The sequence below is a fragment of the Sorex araneus genome, chromosome 3 (genome assembly GCF_027595985.1).
Source record: "Sorex araneus isolate mSorAra2 chromosome 3, mSorAra2.pri, whole genome shotgun sequence".
NCBI lineage: Eukaryota > Metazoa > Chordata > Mammalia > Eulipotyphla > Soricidae > Sorex > Sorex araneus.
The window spans coordinates 31164119-31184235 of NC_073304.1; the positions used below are offsets into that span (position 1 = coordinate 31164119).

Here is a 20117-nt window from a genome sequence, read left to right on the forward strand (position 1 = left end):
GAGAGCACAAGGCACAAGATGCCTGTTCGTGGGGTATTAGTATGTGGCAGGAATCAAAGCAAGGTTAAGGGCCAGAGAGAGCATGGAGGGACGAGTCAGCCATGTCTGTGGGGGAGGGAGTGCAAAGGGCCTGTGGCAGGACGCCTGAATGTACCGGTGGTGAGGAAGGAGGGCAGCATAGGTAAGCACAGTGAAAGGAGACAATGAGATGGGGCAGAGGGTGGTGGGGGGGGCCGAAGCTAGACATTAGAACCAGAGACTCTAAGTCAGAGTGCTCGTACCTGTCCCCCTGTGGGCAGTGAGCCAGGGACAACACCAGCCACCATCTTCAGAGGACAAGAGGGAGCCGGCTCCAAGCCCCTCATCATGCAGAGGAGTTGTCAGCACGGGAAGAAAAAATATATATAATCAGCCAGTGTAGACTTAATGTGTCAATTCTGATGTCTCTTGGAGGTCCTGTGGGCAAACCCCACCAGGTAACTTAGAATTCGTCATCGTAGCGCTGGGTCTGTGCTGTGCTGTGTTTCTGCAAGTTCCCGGCGGGAGGAAGTGACGCCTGAGTGAACAGCATCCATTCCTCTAATGACTACCCCGGGGTCTGGGGTTAGAGGGGCGGGGAAACTTGGCGCAGTTTCCCCCCTGGGGCCCCCACGCTTGGGCTGGGGACCATGTCGGAGCTTGTGTCTGGGGAGAAAAGAAGGCCAGGTCAGGGTTTGAGCCCAGGGGGAGGAGGGGTGATGGGGAACTGGCTGCACACCCCACAGCCTGGAGACAGGGGCTGGAGCCAGTGGGCGCTGGCCTTGCACGTGGCTGACCTGGGTTCAATCCCCAGCATCCCATATGGTCCCCAAGCCAGGAGTGATTCCTAAGTGCAGGGCGAGCCAGGAGTAACCCCTGAGCATCGCTGGGTTTGGCCCCCACCAAACAAACTAACAAAAAAAAAAACCCAAACCCCCACCCCCCGAAGCGACAGAGAGGCAGCCTGGGAATCCTGGGGGCTCCTACCGCACTGCCAGGTGGGCGGGCAGAGAGCTGGGGTCCCCCTGCTTTGGAATTACCCCAGTTCCTCTTGTTCTTTTCCTCCCTCCTACTCCAGGGATTCACGGACGGCTTTGAGTGGGAAGCGCGAACCGGAAGCCCCTTGGTTTCCATGGCTGTGTGGCACGGAGCCCAGATGCTGCTTTGTGCCCGGCACTGAGGCTGTGGACTGCAGCAGTGTTTATTCTCTGAGCCTCAGTTTCCTTATTATTATTATTATTGCCTTTTGGGTCACATGCAGTGATGCACAGGGGTTATTCCTGACTCTGCACTCAGGAATTACTCCCGGTGGTGCTCAGGGGACCATTAGGATGCTGGGAATCGAATCAGAGTCTGCCGCATGCAAGGCAAACACCCTACCCTGGAGGTATTCAGCCTCCAGGAGCCAGTGGACCAGGGTTCACGGCACACAAGAGAAGCAGGCAGCATGCCGGGCGTCTTGGCTCTCTTACTGCATAACATTAAGGCCAGCAAAGCAGTCCAGCAGCTGATCAAAATGGTAAAAGATAAAAAAGAAAACGGAATTACCATAAGATCCATAATTCTATTTCTGGTGATCGACCCCAAAGAACAGAAAGCAGAGTTTCCAGGAGATATCTGTCTACCCCGGGCACGTAGCTGCATTATTCTCGATGGCGGAAAGTTGGAAGTGAGGCCGGGGGAATAGCAAAAGGCCTAGAGCCCCTGCCTTGCCAATGTACGATCACGGGTTCAAGTCCCACATCCCACCTGCACTGAGCGGGATCCCGGCAGCTCTGCTGCATGAGCCTCAGGCGCTCCCTGGCCACAGTGCGAGCAATTTCCAGCCACACAAATGGCCAGGTGCATGTGAGCACCACCAAAAGGAGTGTGGCCCCTGTGAGCACTGAAGTGAAAAGATGTGTGAGCTCCAGCACGCATGCAATGTGAGCACCACAACCGCCAGCTAGCGCGAAGCCCCCGGTGAGCATCTGCACAAACACTTCAGTGAAAGGAGCACTGGCCTCGGGGAGCACCACGCCTGAGTGTGTGAGCACCACAGCTGAAAACTGTGGGAGCACCACAACCAGGCAGGTGTGCAGCCCCCATCACTGAAAATAACCACAACAAAAGACAGGAGGTGGGGTGGAAGGAAAACAAAACAAAGCCAAAGTTGGAAGCAACACAGAAAGGCTCACCCAGGAATGAAGAGGAAGCAAAGTACGGTGGAGGCTAAAGCCTTAACAAAGATTGAAATCCTGACGGACTCTCTCCTGCCTTGCAGACTCATGAGCCGTGAGCCTGGCTAAGTGAAACATGCCAGCCATTAAAAGCTGAATCCTGGAGTCCGGGAGATAACCCAGCAGTCTGGGGCACATGCTTTATTATTTTTTTAAAGAGTTTTACATGATTTCTTTTATTGTCATTATTTCTGAGATTATATTCACTAGTGCTGGGTACAGGTAAGGTCAGGTAAACATGGAGTATAAACCCAGAACCTCACACGTGAAAGGCATGTGCTCTCTTACTTAGCTACATACCCACCCCCTAATGCTGTTTTCTTTTTTTTTAATTTTATGTTAGTTCACAATATTTGATTACGTTTAATATTCAAACACCAATCCCACCACCATTACACCTTCCCACACCAAAATTTGGGATGTTTCCATCCCTGGGGCAAATGCTTTAAGGGCAGCAGCACCCAAGTTGGCACCCTTGGCACCGTTTGGTACCCCGACCCTGACCCAGCCTGCTGGGTGTGGCTCTAGTAGATCCTGGAGCTACAAAGCCTGAGCTCTGAACTGCCAGTTCATTTGGCACGCGTCACCAGGAGGGTCCCCGGGCCCCCGGAGTACCACTGAGTAGATGGGCTCTCCTCCCAGGCAAGAGAAAAACTAGAGATTCTCTCTACAGGAGCTGCCTCGAACAGGCGAATGCACAGAAGCCGAGAGCAGAACAGCAGCTCCCCAGGGCCCGGGAAGGAGGGACTGGGAGATGAGCACTTAATGGCTCTGAGTTCGGGATGATGAAAAGTTCTGCCGGCCCGCCTGGTGAGGGGCCCTCAGCAAAGTCACAGTCCCTAATGCGCTGTGCCTACTAGGGGTACTGAGAGGTAAGGTGATGTTTTGTGCCTTTCTCCTGCCCTCCTACAGAAGGGCTATCGGTCCTTTGCCCCCCCCCCCCGTCCCCCGAGACAGGTGCAGAGATGCCCCTTGTGTCACTTATGCCTTTCCACAGTCTCTTTGGCTCTCAGAGCTGAATGCCCCTGCACTCGATCCTGCCTTCCACACCCTGCACCTGACACTTGGGCCTCACCAAAGGGTTTTCTCCTCCCAACTGCCATCCAGGTCAGCCCTTCCCATGGTGGTCTCAGGTGCATAAGCCACATGGTGAGGACAGAGAACAGCTGTTCTCCAACTGTGTGGCTCTGTGGAGGACCACGTTGGTGGGGCATGTTGTGGGAGCAGAAACCTTGCTCTCGGCCCCCATGACCCCCTCCTTCTCCATGTGAGACTCAGTGGCCTGGGAATACCGGTTCTTTCCTTTCTTTAGAAGTCTGGATTTGGAGACAGAGCGATAATACAGCAGGTAGGGCATTTGCCTTGCATGTGGCTGACCCAGGTTCAATCCCAGGCATCCCATATGGTCCCCTGAGCACTGCCAGGAGTAACTCCTGAGCCTAGAGTCAGGAGTAACCCCTGAGCATCGCTGGGTGTGACCTAGAAAGCAAAAAAAAAAAAGTCTGGATTTGAGGGTTTTTTTTGTTTGTTTGTTTTAATTTGTTTTGGGGCTATTTCTGGTGATGCTCAAGGTTACGCATAGCTCTGAGGTCAGGAATTACTCCTGGTCAGGCTCAGGGGCCATAGAGATGCCAGGGATCAAACCTGGGTCAGCCACATGCAAGGCAAGCACCCTACCCGCTATTCTATCTCTCTAGCCCCTGGAATGTGTTTTTAATTTTTAAAAGTTCAAGTACAAAGATCATCCGCACTGCCAAGAATTAATATTTTATCATACTGGCTTCACATCTTTTCCTTCAAAAAAAAAAGAAGACAATGAATAAGAGAAGAAAGAGACTGGAGAGAGAGCATATAGGGGGTCAGGGGGTAGAACACCTGCCTTGAGCCACCAGGAGGAGTGGTCCCTGAGCACAGAGCCAGGATTAAGCCCTGCATACAGCTGCTATAGCCTAAAAAAACCCCCCAAAGCAGCAACATTCCAGAATCAAACTCCCTTTGGGCCCTCCCCAGCTCTCTCAGGAACGCTCAGGATCGGGAGCTGGGAGCCAAGCTGTGTGGTCCAGTTTTGCCTGTGAGAGATGCGTGCACACAGACACACACAGGAACAAGAAGGGGCTACTGGCTGGGATCCTGGGGAGGGCAGGGCCCGGGCACCTTGCACAGCTCTGTCGAACTGCCAGCCAGAATCCCGGGGGTGCCATGCAAGGGGCTCCAGGCCTCCTGAGCACCATCAGGGAGCACATTCCCCCTCCCCTGAAAAAAACAACTGGATGGTATCATGTAATCTGCTTAAATGTATCATATATGGCATCAGGTGCTATTGTGGGGTTCCCCTCTGATACCAGACAGTTATGTTTCATTTCTGCTGGTTACATGGATCTAGTGCATGGTCCACATCAGTGTTCTTCAACCTACTTTTTTTTTTTTTGCCAGGGGGCACACCTTAGCTGTGCTCAGAGCTGACTCCTGGCTCTGTGCTCAGGGATCACTCTGACAGTGTTTGGGGGACTATGTGTGGTGCCAGGGATCAAACCCGGGTTGGCCCCGTGCAAGGCAAGGGCCCTTCCCAGTGTACTATAACTCTCTGGTTCCTCTTTGACCTCTTGACACCTGTAGGCAGGCATCTGGCTTCATACTGTTCCAGAACCAGCCGTTATAACCAAGACAGTAGACCAGTCATTTTCAACCTTTCTCATCCTGTGACCTGAACTCGTTGTGGACCGGGAGTTGAAAAGCACTGGTCTACATCCCAGCCATTAAACATATTCGTCTGCAGTTTATACTGCAGTCCATCCCAGCCCCGGGGGCCTCTGCAGTGACCTCTCTAGGGCACAGGTAACATTGAGGTGCTGCTGACCTCCAAGCTACTGCTAATTTAAAGGGCTTCCCCAACAGTGTGCCTCCCCAGCCCGCCTCCTTTTGGTCTTTACAGCCTCCCACAGCTTACCCAGGGCCATGGCTCATCCCCACAGCTCCAGTACCTACTCAGATCACCCTTCAGGGTCTGGTTTCCCCTGGGAGCTGGGCATCCAGAGACACTGACATTATTGCAGATGTTGGAGCCAGCAGCCCCGGCGCTGCCCTGGTCTTGCTGGCAGATAACCTGCCGTCTCGGAGTCAGGGCCCTTATCTGCAAGGCGACTCACAGGCTGACCCCTGAGGGGAAATGCGTGTGAAACAGAGTGGGTGGCAGGTTCCCGGCACAAAATAGACATCCAAAAAGGTTTCTCCTACCTTGGCCTTCTTTGCTTTCTTCCCAAACTAGCACTATAGCAATGTCTCAAAATGGACATCGGGCTGTGTCACTCCTCTCGCTGTGACTTCCCAGGCCACCAGGTGGAAAAGTCTTTGTGGTGATACCTGCACTGGTCCCCTGTGCTCTCTCTCTCTCTCTCTCTCTCTTCCATATCCTCCTCCTCCTCCTCCATCTCCTCTTCTCTCTCTTCTCCTCCTCCTCCTTCTCTAACTCCTCCTCTCTCTCTCCCTCCTTTCTCCTCCTCTTTCCTCCTCTTCCTCCTCCTCCTCCTCCATCTCCTCCTCCTCCTCTCTCCCTCCTCTTCCTCCTCCTCTCTTTCCTCCTCTTCCTTTTCCTCTTCCTCCATCTCCTCCTCCTCCTCCTCCTCCTCCTTTCTCTCTCTCTCTCTCTCCCTCTCTTTCTCTCTCTCTCTCTCCCTCTCCCTCTCTCTCACCATCCAGCACATCATGAAGACATCCAAGCAGACCACAGAGTCACACACATGGGAAAGATCTGAGACCTCCTGCAACAGCCAGCATATCTCACCACGCAAGAGAGCCTCACATGGCGATGTCCCTCAGAGAAATCCTGAGCAAGAACGACCTGCCAAGACCTCCCCCCCAGGCCCCTGACTCACACAAACAATGAGAAAGAATAAATAACTGTTGTTTTAAGTCATTAAGCTTGGAGGTAGTGTGCCAGGCACTATTGGGTAAGTAATAAACAAGGTAACACATCATAGCAACTTGGACAGTGATTACTCACCTGGAGACCCCAGTGCTCACTGTGTGCTAGGCATGATTGTAAGCACTTTATGTGAATTCATTCAATCTTCAGGACCATCTAAGTTGGGAATTACCAGCGCCCCCACTTTACAGACAAGTAAACCGAGGCCCAGAGTGCTTTCATAACTGGCAAGTCAGTGGCAGAACTGGAATGTGAACACTGGCTCGCATGACTATCCACTAACCACTATCTCCAGCCATATCCTGAACAAAGTTGTTTGCAAAAATGTGACACCAAGAAGCAGGAAATATCCTCCAATTCACAATTGCAGCATCTCTGGTGTTCAGCTCTAGACTAAGGCAGTGAAGTGGGTACTTAGCTTTTCCTAATTGCAGGGCCAGTGAGATAGTACAGCGGGTAGAATGCTTGCCTTGCGTGCGGAGAGCCAGGAGTGAGCCCTCAGCACCGCCTGCTGTGGTCCCAAAAGCCCAAAATACAAGAACTGCCAACATATTTTCCTGATCGAGTACTAAAATTTTATCTCAAACTCCTGTCAAATGTCCTTAGGTGGGGTTGTGGCCCATGGAGATGACATATATCCCGACTACACATCTTTTCACGGATTGCAAGCCTCACTGCTGCTTCTTCAAAATGGCCAGTATCTTCAAGCCTCGCCAGTCTCCAAAGTGATGAAAAAATTGCTCAACAAAAACACGTCTTCCGTGCAGACTCAGTATAGATCAGTTCTAGGGTCTCTTCCGTGGCCTTGGCAGACATGGCTAATGGATCGCCTTTTCCCCACCACATCCTCCGAACTCTAACAGCAGTGCTCCTGGCTGCACCCTCCATGGGTTCTGAGCTGGCAGTACAGCAGGGACCTATTTGTCATTCTGGCTCTAACAGGACAAAGACGGAACACCAAAAGCAACAGACTGGAACTAATCCCTCTCCTTTCCCGGGGAGTATGAGACTCCCTGCCTCCATTGCTCCCACCCCTCAGCCAAAACTCATTTTCATCACGGTGAGAGCTGCAAAGGGATTTTTTTCTTTTTGCAGGAGAGAAGATGCTGCAAGAAAACATTGACCTTGGTTTTAATGATGGCATAAAGAGTAGGACCCACACTGGGAGGCGTCCCATGCTCGTAAGTGATGGGGAATTAGGAACCAAGGATTCAGCAACAATTGGATTGGAAAGGACTCCTCTAAAGTCAAGGTAAAGTAGCAATCTAGTCATATTCTTTCTATATGATACCACCTTCTGGTGTGTTAGAGAAGGGTCACGAACACGTGAGGTCTGTATCAGCCACAGCCACCTACATAATGAAAACGTGTCTAGGAACCTCACAAAAAAGTACAAACAAGGGAGCTGGAAAGATAGCACAGTGGGTAGGGCGTTTGCCTTGCACGCGGCCGACCCGGGTTCAAATCCCAGCATTCCATATGGTCCCCTGAGCACCGCCAGGGGTAATTCCTGAGTGCAGAGCCAGGAGTAACCCCTGAGCATCACCAGGTGTGACCAAAAAAAGCAAAAAACAAACAAACAAACAAAAAGTACAAGCAAACAGGTATTTAGACCAACATATCAAAAACATCATTTTAACACATAATGCAAGCAAAAAAAATGTTAGTGAGATTTTTATTTTTCTGTCTGTGAAATTCAGCGTGTGTTTTTTTTTTTCCTTTTTGGGTCATACCTGGCAATGCAAAGGGGTTACTCCTGGCTTTGCACTCAGGAATTACTCCTGGAGGTGCTCAGGGGACCATATGGGATGCTGGGGATCGAACCAGGGTCGGCCACGTGCAAGGCAAATACCCTACCTGCTGTGCTATTGCTCCAGCCCTTCAGTATGTGTTTTAATTTTTTTTGTTTGTTTTTTGGGTCACACCTGGCGATGCACAGGGGTTACTCCTGGCTCATGCACTCAGGAATTACTCCTGGCAGTGCTCGTGGGGCCATATGGGATGCTGGGATTCGAACCTGGGTCGGCCGTGTGCAAGGCAAACGACCTACCCACTGTGCTATTGCTCCAGCCCCTCAGTGTGTGTTTTATACAGAGAGCACATTTCAATCTATTTTATCTATATGTTTATTTTTTGGTTTGGGGGCCACACCTGGCAGTGCTTAGAGGTTACTCCTGGCTTGGCACTTTGGGGTCACTTTTGGCCATGGTCAAGGGGCCAGGTGGTGGGAAGGATCAAACCCAGGACTCTTGCACGCAAAGCATGTGCTCCAGCCCGTGGCCCGAGCCCTCCAGGACTGCCAGCTCCCAGTTTAGACACTAAATGTTCCTCAGAAACACTTGCGCTGTATTGAGAGTTCACGAAATTTAAGTCAAAAATACAAGATTCCACATATTGAAGCTCTTCAAACCAATGTTTCCCCAAATGGGTGATACGGCTTCCCGTGGGGGGACGGCAGTGGAAAGATCCAGGGGAACAATAGGCGCCTCAGGTGCAATTGGGGGGCACTTTCTTTTTATCCACTTAAAGACGGTAGATTTGGTGGGGCACCAAGTGAATTTTTTTGTTTGTTTTTTTCTGAAAAGGGGGCAGTAATCCAGTTAAGTTTGGTAATGTCTATTAAGTACTCTTAAAAATTTCCCAATAAATAAAATGAGGGGCTGTTTTTACAATTCATATTAATTCAATTTTTTTTTCTTTTTGGGGGCCATACCCAGCAATGCTCAGGTGTTACTCCTGGTTCTGCACTCAGGAATTACTCCTGGCGTGCTTGGGGGATCATATGGGATGCTGGGGATCGAACCCGGGTTGACTATGTGCAAGGCAAATGCCCTATCTGCTGTACTATCTCCCTGGCCCCTAATTCAATAATTTTTTAAAAAAGTGTTCCTTCATTGTACTGGCCACATGTCAGGGGCTCACGAGTCACATGTGGCTGGTAGTGACCACATTGGTCCCCACAGTCTGGACCACGCCTGGGTCCGTCTAGACCAGGGCAGCTGTGCCTTCCCCTCAGAGCCCCACGGCTAGGCTCCGGGCTTCCAAAGACTTCAGACCTGGCTCCTCCCAGCACTCTCGTGCAGGCCTGTTGGCACTCCCCTGGTTTCCCTCTCCACGCGGCTACTGTGCCCCCCGCGCAGGCCTTTAGTTCTTCAGCCTCCTGCGCTGCTGCTCTCCGAGCAGCCCACCCCAACCTGACTCCCAACCCCAGTCAAGCCCCCACTTTGATGGGAAGGGCTCAAGACTAGGTGACATTAGACCAGGCAAAAAGGTCACAGGATGCAGCAATCCTGGGGCACTTCCTGGGGCCAGTCATTTCCCTTGTGGGTTCTGGGAGAAGACCCTGGCCAGATTCTCGGGCCCACAAAGTGACACCAAGACTATGCTAAGACATGGTCATGGGCAGCCTCCGCTGTCTTCTTGGATGAACTTTCGCTTTGTGACTGCAAAAGGCCCTCCGTTACCTTCTGGGGTCCCTGACCCCCGGGCCCCAGGGGCTGGTGAGCTGTTTGGGAGCCGGGTCTTAGACTTAGCACCTCACTCTTTCAAGCCAGCAGCCTCAAAGCAGACATCACTAAGTGATCACAGTTCCCCCTGCGCCTCAGGCAGTATGGTACCCCTGAGCCCTGGCAGAATGACTCCAGCTTCCCATCCTCCCCCAGCTCCACCCGACCCCCAGAGAGGGATTCAATGGGAGGCAGAGGTGGTTTCAAAGCAGAGTCCCAGAAAGAATGAGGAGGTGCCAGAAACTCACCACTAGCCCCTGTACTCACGGCACTCCCAGAACTGACCACAGATTCGACAGCTTTTGGGGGGCAGCATGGGCTCCCCCTGGCTGCGCCCCCCCCCACAAGGCCAGGCCCCTTTGAAATGAAAGACCTGGAGCTGTCAGCAGCCCCCCACCCCCAGCTGTTTGTTTTAAGAAGCTGGAAGCCAGCGCTGTTGTGAGAGAGAGAGAGGGGAAAAAACTGGAATTCTGGAAAAAAGCCTCTAAAAGGGCATGACTGACTCGAGTCTGGAACCGAGTCTGGGTGACCTCACCCTCAAGGATGGTGCCCTGGCAGCCTGCCAGCCATGTGGGAAGCCCTATCACGCCAGTCACCTGGGCACCAGGGATGCCTCGTGCCTGCCATTCCCTACCACCACCCCCTGGGGTCTTTGATCTGCCAGGCCGCCCAGGTGCCCCCGGCCTTGTTCAGGGAAGCCTTTTTGCAGCTCTACTGCACAGAAAAGGGCAAGAATTCCAAGTTCCTGCCTCATGAGTCCCAAATGCATCCGAAGAGAACCTGATGAGCCAGATGTGGAAGCCAAGGGGTGTGTGTGTGTGTGTGTGTGTGTGTGTGTGTGTGTGTGTGTGTGTGTGTGTGTGTGTGTGTGTATGGGGGGGGGCGGGCAGTGTTGGTTTGATCAGGAATTTCCCTTCCCAAGCAGCAATTTCCCGCCCCCATCCTGCCTTGCTTCACAAGTTCAACAAGAACTTTGTGAGCTTGGGCTTTTGCATCTCTTCAGGCACAATCCTCTCCCCAGTCTCCACCCCCCCCCCGCCCACACACACACAGACCACTGCACACCTGCACACACATGCTCATGCGTGATTGCACTCGTCTCACATTTTAAGGAAATGAAAAACTTCAGGCAACAGATGGCCTTGCAAATGACTTTTTGTTTTTGGGTCACACCTGGTGATGCTCAGGGTTTACTTCTGACTCTGCACTCAGGAATGACTCCCAGAGGTGCTCTGGGGAACCATATGGGATGTGGGGGATTGAACGCAGGACTTGTTGTGTGCAAGGCAAGCACCTGAACCACTGTACTATGGCCCCAGCCCCGCGGGGTTGCCTCTTTCAGAGCCAAGTCCTTACTAATCTATTTGACAACTTTGCTGCAGGTTCTTCTGTAATGAATGACTCCATTCCCCAGCCAGCCCCGCCTGGACACTGAATGGCACGGATCCCTGACAGGTTTCTCAGTCTGTCTTCAGCCTGGCTTCTGAGGCAGAATGCCCTGACTTCCACTCCAGAGACTGCCCCAGTCAGCTGCAGGCAGCACATGGCCCCCTCCCTCCACACAGGGCTTCTGTCGACAGGGAAATGGATGCGGGAGAAGGGGCCTGCGAGACAGAACCAGCACCTGCAAACTCTCCCCAAGCGGGACCAGGGAAGTGCAAATGGAATGTGGGAAAGTCACACTCCAGGGGCTAGGCAGGTGGGCAAGCCTTTGTGGGGGGAAGTTTCGGGGGAGAGGGGACTCTGGAGACTCACACGTCCTACTGTGCTGCAGCTCCAAAGGAAGGAGGAGGGACAGAACAGCAACAGGACAGTGATGGGTTTCTCAAGTCACCTGCTCCCTGGCCCCAGGCTGCTCTCCCCACCCTGCTTTCTGGGGCGCCAGGTCTCTTGGGGAGCAATAATTAGACCCTTTTATCAACTCTGGTGCAGAGGCTTTGAGAGTTGGGAGAAAGGACCGCATGCCTCTCTATTCCCCCTCCCCTGGACACAGAGAGCAGGAAGCGGAACCCAGGCTGGCCGCTGGACCATTCCAGGGATGCCCAGTTCAGGGAGCATGTTTTCCTTCAGGGAAAAAGCAATCTCTCTTCTGCTGACCCCTGCTTCTGGCCTGTGGAGCCCTACAGAACTGTTCAAGTCCATCTCCCCCTCTCTGCTGGCTCCATGGTCAGCACTGAGGGGATATTCAGAAGCGGGAAATATGGTTAAGAAATCTACCCTTTTGTTTTGTTTGCGGGCCACACCTGGCGGTGCTCTGGGGTTATTCCTGGCTTTGCATTCAGCAATTGCTCCTAGCAGGACTTGGGGGACCATTTTGGTGCCAAAGGACCAAACGTGGGTCAACCACATGCACCCTGACCACTGTACTATTGCTTTGGCTCCAAGAAATTTTATACTATAAAGATTCAAAGGTAACTTGAGTCCATCACTGACTCTTTTTAAAACTTGGGGTCACACCCAGTGGTGCTTAGGGGGTCATGTGGTGCCAGAGACCAAAACATGCAAATTATGCACTCTAGCCTTTGAGCAAAGACCCTGCCCTATTTGATTTAAAAAATTGAGAATTGGTATATTATAGTGGGCTGGGGTGATAGCACAGCGGGTAGGGTATTTGCCTTGCACATGGCTGACTCAGGCTCAATTCCTCCATCCCTCTTGGGGAGCCCGGCAAGCTACCAAGAGTATCCCACTCATACGGCAGAGCCTGGCAAGCTACCGGTGGCATATTTGATACGCAAAAAACAGTAACAACAAGTCTCACAATGGAGACGTTACTGGTGCCTGCTCGAGCAAATCAATGAACAATGGGATGACAGTGCTACTGTGCTCCCTTAATATAGTAAGGGTGAAGTTTTGTTTTGTTTTTTAAAGGCAATAGTCCAGGGCTGGAGAGAGTGCCTAACACACTGAGTGCAGCTTTGCATGCAGGAACCTTGGGTTTGGTCCCTAGTACTGAAAGGTTCTCTGAGCATCACCAGGAACAAACCCCAAACACAGAGCATCACTGGGCCCCTAAACCACAAAATTTTTAATTAAATATAAATAATGAAATATATAATGGAAAAAATTAAAATCATAACAATAAAAAACAATTTTCCTGGGGTTCAGGAGTTGGCACAAAGCCCTGGGGCACCAGATTTGCATGTAGAGGCCCACAGTTAGATCCCCGATACCACATGGCACCCAGCATGGCAGAATGTTCACCCCCTCCCCATAAAAATTTAACAATAAAACGATTATCCTGGTTTTCTATATCATTATCATCCTATCAGTTCCTGATTATAGGAAATGTTGGAGAAAGCTGACAGATAGGGCAGGATTACCCCTAATCCTGCTCTCTTACAGAGAACATTTTGTTCTGCGTGACATTTGCATATTTCCCCGAGTTGAAAAAGAAAAAAGTTCTTGGAGTGACCACAGAGCAAGGTACCTAGTTGCTGCTTGTGCTTTTGGAACTGACTCGCCAGCTCAGTGCCCCAGGAGGGGGCAAGTGGGGACCAGGTATCTTATCTGCCCAGCCTCTGTGTTGTTCCCATGTGCACCAGGTGGGTCTCAATATGACCCAGTGGGGACTCTGCCTCCCTACCCCGTGATGGGAAATCAGGCCCTCTGGCCTGGTGCTTAGGGAAAGACAGGTGCTGCTATGGACTGGATCTGGCCCTGAAGAAGTGTCCAGGGAAAGCAGACATGAGCATAAGCCACAGAGGCAGAAACCCCTTGTTTCACAGGCACAGCCTAGGCCATGGGTAGGCCATGGAATTTCTCTGAGCATCTGTTTACACACCTGATAACTGGACCTTACAAGGCACCTACCTCAGGGGAGTCAAAGAGTTAAAACTTGTAAAACCAAAACAACATCAACACGTCCAGTGAATCCAAAACTATCAAACCGCAGGGACAGGTGACAGAAGCCGGGGCTGGGGGGGGGGGGGGGCAGGCCGGGAAGTCGGCTCCAAAACCACAAAGCAGCAAGTAGAGGATAGAGACATTCAGGCCCTGGAAGCCGTTCCCAGCGCCAGTGTAGACGGCGGTGACTGTTCCAGGGCTGTGTGATGGAATGAGAGGTTTGCTGCCCCCACAGCCCCAGCTCAGCTCTCCTGCTCCTCTGTGGAAGTGGGGGGTCTTCAACCTGCTTACGACCCTCCCACCTTTGCCCCAATGTTGGTGCATAAGGTGTTTCAAGGAGCAGACAAGGGATACATTTTCAATCTTTTTTTTTTTTTTTTGCTTTATGGGTAACACCCAGCGATGCTCAGGGGTTACTCCAGGCTTTGCACTCAGGAATTACCCCTGGCAGTGCTTGGGGGCCATATGGGATGCCAGGGATCGAATCCGGGTCAGCCACGTGCAAGGCAAATGCCCTACCCGCTGTGCTATCGCTCCGGCCCCAAATTTTCAATCTTCTAACTTAATAGACTGCTTGGTTGCAGGCTCGCCTCTGACCCCAAGGGCTGCCTCGGCTCCTTCTGCACCGTGGACCTCTGGGCAATCCCCTGGCCCCATCACATCTGCTTACATAGCAGCTCCAGAGTCCAGAGCTTCCTTTGCTCACAGAGCCCAGAAGAAAGTGGGCGAGAGGGCATATTATTAAGGCACAGAAAGAAAGGGCCCCAGGTGAGAAGGCAGCCTAAGCAATACTGTGTCTTGGGGCTCAGTGCCCCACGAGTGGGCAGTTGGGGACTAGGTGTCTGTTCCCAGGTGCTCCAGGCGGGTCTCAATATGACCCGTGGGGACTCCGTCTCTCCACCCCGTGGTGAGAAATCAGGTCCTTTCTTTCTTTCTTTCTTTCTTTCTTTTTTTTTTCTTTTTGGGTCACACCTGGCAATGCACAGAGGTCATTCCTGGCTCATGCACTCAGGAATTACCCCTGGCTGTGCTCAGGGGACCATATGGGATGCTGGGATTCGAACCCAGGTCGGCCCGTGCAAGGCAAACGCCCTACCTGCTGTGCTATCGCTCCAGCCCCAAATCAGGCCCTTTCAACTGAACATTTTGGCAAAGGCAACTATGGTGAAGTTTGCCTTTCTCCATCTCCACCCTCTTTCTGTCATTCTGTTTTGATGCTCGGGGACTATGCCATTTGGGGAATCCAAAGGGGACCTGCCTCACTCGAAGCCTGTGCTCCAGCCCTCTGAGCTAGCTCTCTGGCCTCTATTTTTGCATGTGGCACCTGGACAAATAACACATGATGTTTTCTGCTATTTAGGTGAGTCCCGTTCCCAGTTCCAAAACGCACACATTAGTAATAAAACAGAAACCCATCCTGCTCTGACGGAAATGTCCTCTCTGAGAGGCCACTTCTGGAAATGTCATCATTTCTGTTCCTTTCTGCAGAGAAGTGGGGACCCTATTCGAGAGATACAGCAGGGCCTACTCCTGACAGAGGGATATCCCTTGGCAAGCAATAAACCTCACAGCAGCTGCCCAAAGAACTCCCTTAATGCCACAGACTCCCTTCAAGAAGGGCAGCTATCACTTGCTGTCCAAGAAGCTATAGTCTGCTCAAAAAAGCTTGGATATCAGGGCCAGAGAGAAAGTATGGCTGGTAGGTGTTTCCCTTGCATGTGGGTGACCTGAGTTTGATCTCTAGTGTCCCATATGGTCCCCCGAGCACTGTCAGGAGGTAATTCCTGAGTCTAGAGCCAGGAGCAACCCCTGAACCTGGGTGTAGCTCCCATCAAAAAATTAAAATCCAGGGGCTGGAGTGATAACACAGCGGGTAGGGCGTTTGCCTTGCACACGGCCAACCCGGGTTCGATTCCCAACACCCCATATGGTTCCCTGAGCACTGCCAGGAGTAATTCCTGAGTGCATGAGCCAAGAGTAACTCCTGTGCATAGCTGGGTGTGACCCAAAAAGTAAAAAAAAAAAAATTAAAAACCAACAAATACCAAACAAACAAAAGAGCATAGAAACCAATGCACCCACATTTAACTAACCAAGGTGCAGAGATGTCAAGTCCTTTATCCATCATACTCAACAGTATCCCAAACGCACATAAGAAACTCCAAATTAGGGAAAGTTTTGATTGAGACCTTCATGATTCCCAAAAAAGAGACTTGTGACAGAGGAGTGTGCGGAGCCTGAAATACCCAAATGGATCTTGTTTTAAAAACAATTTCTGGGGGGCTGGAGAGATCACTTAGAGGGCTGGAGCATGCACTTGTCATATATAAGTTCTAGGGGAACACCATCGGGTGAAACCCTAAAACTGAAAAGAAAAAAAAATAGTCTGGACTGTGAAACTCCGTCTAACACCTTAGCATCGCACCAGAACCCATTAAAGAATTAGCAGATGGGAAACCAGGGTACCAAACTCATGGCCGCTCTTCTCCAGACTGAACGCCCCTCCTCTCCCCGCGACAGTGGAGGCCCCCGTGTCTGCTCCGCCTCCTGCCTGAGCTGCTGCCCGGTGCCTGCAGGCATCTGTGCAGACTTAAGTCCGTGTCCCCAAATCCACTGCCTTGCCCGCAAAGTACAGCATGGAGAATCCAGCAACTGCCGCAGCACCACAGCCAGCGAGGGAAGGAGTCAGCAACTCCCTTTTAGTTTTACGGATTCCATAATCAAATTTTTTTTTCACCTAGAAAATCCGTGACACATGGGCAGACAGCACGACAGAATATTAAAAATCAGGACCTCTCTGAGAAATCCGGGCCAGACGGTTGCCATGCCAACACCCCACCATGCCAAACAAGCATCTCCAAGATCCAGAAGCAACTTGGCTGGCTTCAGAGGGGCCAGACACTGTTGGAGGCACAGAGTGCTGTCCTGCTGGCCCAGGCTCCGGCACAGACCCTCCCTTTCCCCCCCACTCAAATTCCCCAGGGGCTGATATGGGTGACGCCTGTCTGAAATTTTCTCAGCCTCTGTCAGCCAGCCTGACCACATCATTTCCTAAGAATCTGAAAATCCACAGGCAGTGAGAAAGAGGCATGAGACGACCAGAAGACCAGAGGGGATTAAGAACCATCTGAAGGGGAAAACAAGTGTCAGGGGTACCTGCCCCTGGACTCTGAGCAAAGTGTTCATTTCCGGGAGACCTGGAGCATGCTCCTTCCTGCCTCTTTACTGCCACTCGGATTGGGGCTGGGAAAAAAAGCTTAGGGAGCTGTAGGACGCTTGGATCCCTGATTACCCCCAGAGATGGGAAACAATCCTGCTTCACTCATCTCCCAAAGAATTGAAGTCATGCTGGGTGCAGACTGGGGCATCGGAAGAAGATGCTATCATGCTCTGCCGCAGGTGGAGGAGGAGTCAGGGCAGAAGACTGAGAGCCCACCCCCTCACCCCGCACCATCACCACACACACTCTGAAGTGGAACCTGGCTGGGTCAGGACTACAAGACAAGGCCAGGCAGCGTTCAGGGCACCACGTGGCTGGAGACCAGAGCTAAACCACAGAGCCCAGCGGCTGACTTGCGGCTGCTCACTTCCTGGACTTCCACTCCCACCCTACCCCGGTCCTCACCCTCTTCCTGCACCTCCATCCCAGGCTCCCAAGGACCTCCCAGGCTCGCCACTGTCACCCTCCACGCTGAGCAATCAGTCCACAGCCCCTTTCTCGTCCACAACGCTGTCGGAACTAAAAGAGCGAACGAGGCTGCTCTCCGGAGGGGCGGGAGGATGGCCGACCTCTCATTCCCACCCTTCCCAGTGAGTGTCCCCCAACACTGCGAGGGAGGGGCGCTCGCTCTGCTGTAGAAGCAAGTCCCGCTCTGCAGCAAGGCCGGCGGGAGGCCCCTCCTCTGGCCCTCGCTCCTCCTCCAGCTCCGACCCTCCTCCCACCTGGTCGCCCACGGAGCGGCTGGGAACAGCTGCGCAGCCTGACCCTGCCGCGGAGTCCAGGCCCGCCCTGGGCTGGGGGTGGGGGTGGGGGGCGTCTCCGAGCTCCAGCGCGGCGGAAGCTCCCTAGGGGTCACCCCAAGACCCCAACACTTGCTGGCTCTTCCCACACGTTGGCTCTTTTCTCCCTCTCCCACTTTCTGCTTGGGAAAACCGTGCACGGGAGCCCTCGCCTAGCGCGGCTCGCAGCCGGAGTTGGAGCAGGCTGCCGAGCTGGGGGGAACGGAGCGGTGGGCTAACGGTCCCCAAGGTCCGTTCCTGCGGAGCTGGGAACTCGGGCTGGGGCGGGGGCTCGCGGGGCGGGCGAGGGGTGGGGTGGGGGTTGTCTTTCTTCCCTGGGTGGGAACAAGACCTGGAGCCTGGGGCAGGACGGGACTAGGAAATCACTTCCATACAGACGGCCCCCCACGTCCAGAGGGCTCAGCTGCAATGCTCGCGCGCAGCTAGCAGGGATTCCAGCCGGCCGTTGCTCTCCCGACCCCGCATCTCCCCCCCCACGCCCCGCAGCTGCTCCTCCCGCTCCCCTCTCCAGGCCCGGGCACCGACACGCTCCCGGGGTCCCAGCCCCGCACTCGGCCCCCCACCCCCGGCTGGCCCCCGGGTGGTCGCTCGCCAGCGGCGTCCCGGGCTCTCGCCCACCACCTGCGCCCGGCCCGTGAGTCTCGGCGCGGGTCCCCGAGCCTCCCGCCTCAACAGGTGCCACCGCCACGCCGAGCTGTCACCGGGGCGGGGGCGGCGACAGGAACGCCCCCTGCAGGGCGGCGGGGGCCCCACATGCCCCAACCCGGGTCCCCGGAAGGCCGAGGGGCTCCCTGCAGCTCTGCGGAGGCCCTGGCGGCGTCCGTCGCCTTTGTTTGGCCCCCGCTGTGACCCGGGGAGAGGGAAGCCCCGAGCCCGGGCGCACACCCTGCCCCGCTCACCCCTTTTCTGGGATTGGGGCGAGGGGGTGCGTCCAGGATGACTCCCTTTCCTGGTCAGAGAAGGCAAGGGGGTGTTCGTGGGGGAGAGTTCTCCCGTGTCAAAGGGGCCGCTTCAAGCATTCACGGGCTGGGAACTGGGGGTGGGGGAAGAGACACAGAACGGACACGGTCCCTAGAGATGCGGCTTTATTCAGTTACACACCTCCGCCTCCACCTTCCACGTCCTTTGGCCCCAGCAGGCTGGACGCGGGGGCCAGTGGGGCGGGGGGCGCACTGCCACCTACGCGCTCAGCAGCGCGCGGTTCTGGGGTGCCGGCGCAAGGTCCAGCCGGCCGGTCCGCGGCCCCCAGCCCAGCGGCGCGGTGCCGAGAGAGACGCCACGTTCCCAGTCCGCGCGCGCACGCCGGGCCCACCAAACTTGCAGCACTTTCTCCCAACCCCCACTGGCTGTCACCCCCCGCCCCACCCCCATCCGTGCGCCCCGGCCCCGCCAGCCCGACAGGGGTTACCATAACAACGAGCAGGAATGCTCCAACAGCTACAAAGCCGGCGCGGCGCGGCGCGGCGGACACGCAGCCCCCCCGGCCGGGCCCCCCGCGCCCTCCCGCAGCCGCACGGGGCTGGGACGCGCGGCGCGGCTCCCCCCGCGGCTCCCCGGCCCCGACTCACAATGAGCGGGATGGTGCGGTCCTCGCGGAGCGGCTCCGGCCTCCCGCCGGCCCTCGGCGCGCCCCGGCTGCCCGAGGATGCTGCGTGGGCTCGGTTGTCCTGCCATAAGTAGTAGAAAGTGCCCAGGATCCAGGCTACGGTCAGGATGGCGATGGCATTGGCGCGGATCTTCCTCATGGTGGGCGGCCGGGCGCCCGGGTAGGGGGGCCCGGGCCGGAGTGTGCGCTCGGGGCCGGGGCGGGGGCGCTCGCAGCCCCAGCTGTTTGTTTTCGCTCGCGCCCGGCTGCTCAGTCCTGCAGAGCAGAAAAAGGAGAGAGGTGGGGGGTGGAGGGGGGGTGGTGATGGGGAGAGACAGGCGCACGAGCGATCCTCACGGTCCTAATGCCCTTCAGCCCCGAGCGCGCGCGTCCCCCGGGCGCCCATTCATTCGCGCGCACAGCCCGCCCCGCGCTCCAGCCCCCGCGGGCCGCCCGGGCAGCTGCGCACGGCGAGTGCAGCGCGGCGGGTGCGAAGTGACGCCAGGCGGGGGGGAGGGGGGCACCCGGCGAGGCAGACGCTCTCGGCGGAATGGCCACGGGCCAGCGGCGGCCTCCGCTCCCGGCCGCTGCCCCCGCGCGGCCCCGGCCGGTCCCGCCTACCTCCATCCACCGCCGAGCGGCCCTGAGTCACTGGCTGGAGATGCGCGACCCCGGCCCGGGCCCGCGCCGCGGAGCTGCGGCTCTGGGCTGCGCTCTGAACCGCGCTCGGGCGCGAGCTGCAAGAAGGTGCGTGTGGCCGGGTCCTCAGGCAGAGGCCGCTGGGCGAGCCCGCGTGGAGTTTGCTGGAATCCTCCGCTGCCGCCCGAGGGCCCGCCCCGAAGAGGGATTGGAAGCTGGTGCACTTGACATTGGGAGCGAGCCAAGGGGGAGCAATGCTGTTTCACAGCCCCGTGAAAGGATGTTTGGGTTGGGGGTGGTGGGGTGGTGGGTACGTCCCACAGCGCCACATCCTTCATGGACCTGCTCTCCTGCCGCTTCCC

At 54.9% G+C, this 20117-nt stretch overlaps 1 protein-coding gene across 1 annotated transcript in view; it reads right to left on the minus strand.

The window, feature by feature from the left end:
* GALNT16 (polypeptide N-acetylgalactosaminyltransferase 16) overlaps positions 1-19756 on the minus strand; it is a 94223-nt gene extending 74467 nt beyond the window's left edge. The window contains exons 1-2 of the mRNA XM_055130956.1: positions 19738-19756; positions 19100-19392 (exon numbers count right to left, since the gene is read on the minus strand). Coding sequence (XP_054986931.1) covers positions 19100-19276 — 177 coding nt within the window. The 5' untranslated portion in view covers positions 19277-19392; positions 19738-19756. The remainder of the gene's footprint in view (positions 1-19099; positions 19393-19737) is intronic.
* Between the last annotated feature and the right edge of the window lie 361 nt (positions 19757-20117).